Source organism: Myotis davidii, unplaced genomic scaffold, assembly GCF_000327345.1.
Source record: "Myotis davidii unplaced genomic scaffold, ASM32734v1 scaffold216, whole genome shotgun sequence".
NCBI lineage: Eukaryota > Metazoa > Chordata > Mammalia > Chiroptera > Vespertilionidae > Myotis > Myotis davidii.
The window spans coordinates 233,372-234,834 of record NW_006287277.1 but is presented as its reverse complement, the minus strand read 5'-3'; the positions used below and the strand labels follow the sequence as shown (position 1 = coordinate 234,834).

At 36.4% G+C, this 1,463-nt stretch overlaps 1 protein-coding gene across 1 annotated transcript in view; it reads right to left on the bottom strand.

Annotated features, from left to right (window-relative positions):
* Positions 1-1,463, bottom strand: part of FANCB (Fanconi anemia complementation group B) — a gene marked incomplete at its 3' end in the record, with an annotated part of 22,757 nt that continues 21,294 nt past the window's right edge. Inside the window, 3 exon segments of the mRNA XM_006779515.2 lie at positions 1-133; positions 899-1,136; positions 1,254-1,463. The exon segment at positions 1,254-1,463 is cut by the window's right edge and continues 28 nt beyond it. Coding sequence (XP_006779578.2) covers positions 1-133; positions 899-1,136; positions 1,254-1,463 — 581 coding nt within the window.

Below are 1,463 nucleotides of genomic sequence, written 5' to 3'. Positions count from 1 at the left end.
TTCCTTCTCCAAAGTTAATGCCAAATGATCACTTAGGAAATCCTCACTTCCTGATTTTAGATTTTTCAAGAAACAGTTTATAGGGAGAACTCTGGTGAGATTATGAAGGCACTGAAACAAAACTGATTGATTCCTGGAAATAAAAAAAAAACAACACACAATATTACAAAACTCAGACAATACAAAGCAGTTGTGTACAACATATTATAGTAATCAATTAATATTCATGTATAAATATTCTAGCAATGAATAGAACCAATAATGCATGCATGTGATCATTGATAGAATTCAGACAGTAGCAATATAAAATACATATCCTACACCAAGTCAGTTAATACTCATGAGGTTGCTTCCTAATTAATTTTTTCTCTGAGTAGTAAGATCAGTATTATATATATTTTTTAAATGTCAATGAGGCCCTGACCGGTTTGGCTCAGGATGGAGCGCTGACCTGCGGACTCAGGGGTCCCAGGTTCGATTCCGGTCAAGGGCATGTACCTTGGTTGTGGGCACGTCCCCAGTGGGGGGTGTGCAGGAGGCAGCTGATCGATGTTTCTCTCTCATGGATGTTTCTGACTCTCTATCCTTTTCCCTTCCTCTCTGTAAAAAGTCAATAAAATATGTATTTTTTTAAAAATGTCAATGAGGGGGAGAGGTAAAGGAAAAATCTTAAAATAATTATTAGGCCCAATTCAACCAAAAATAAAAAAGGCAAAAACAAACAAAATTAAAACAGCTATAGTTTTTATATGAGGCCACCAGCCCATTCATGCCAAACCAGGCAATGACCCGGACATGTCCCACAATGGCACAGAATTCTATCATGGGGATCCCTGTTGGATCACACATTCACCACATACTAAGTTTGGTGGACCAATTCCAATTTGATGTGCATTACCTGGAATAGATTATTAAAATCCCTTCAAATGGTGTCCTTTGTTGCCAGTGGAAGAGTGTCCCATACAAATTTTCTGACCCTTTACAAAAGCAAATTTCTGGAAATTTTTTGATTACTTCACATTTCATGTGTTCCAAGAGCCATGTCTTCATTGAAGTCAGGGCATATCTGGCTGATGTAATTTGGAAGCAAGTTTTTTGCAATGTTGCAAGAAGTGCAAAGAGATCTTCCATTTGTTCTACAAGAAAAACACGTCACAAGCTTTTTTATTAAATTCTATTATCGAATAAATAAGAGTTCTTAAAATTTTCTGATTCAATTTGGTATATGACTAAAAAGTACCAACAAAGATTACCTATAGGTTTCTTTGGAAAGGTCACTAGGTATTTCCCACTTGAAAAATCTTCTAGACTTAAAAAAAGTCTGCCACATGGAAAAAAACGATGTTCAGAAGAGTTATCATTTTCTCTCTCCCTAATTTGCAGCAGCACAATGCAAAATACCTGACTGAGTGCTAAAAGTGGCGAAAGAGATGTTACGGCAGTAACTATCTGAACACACTCTT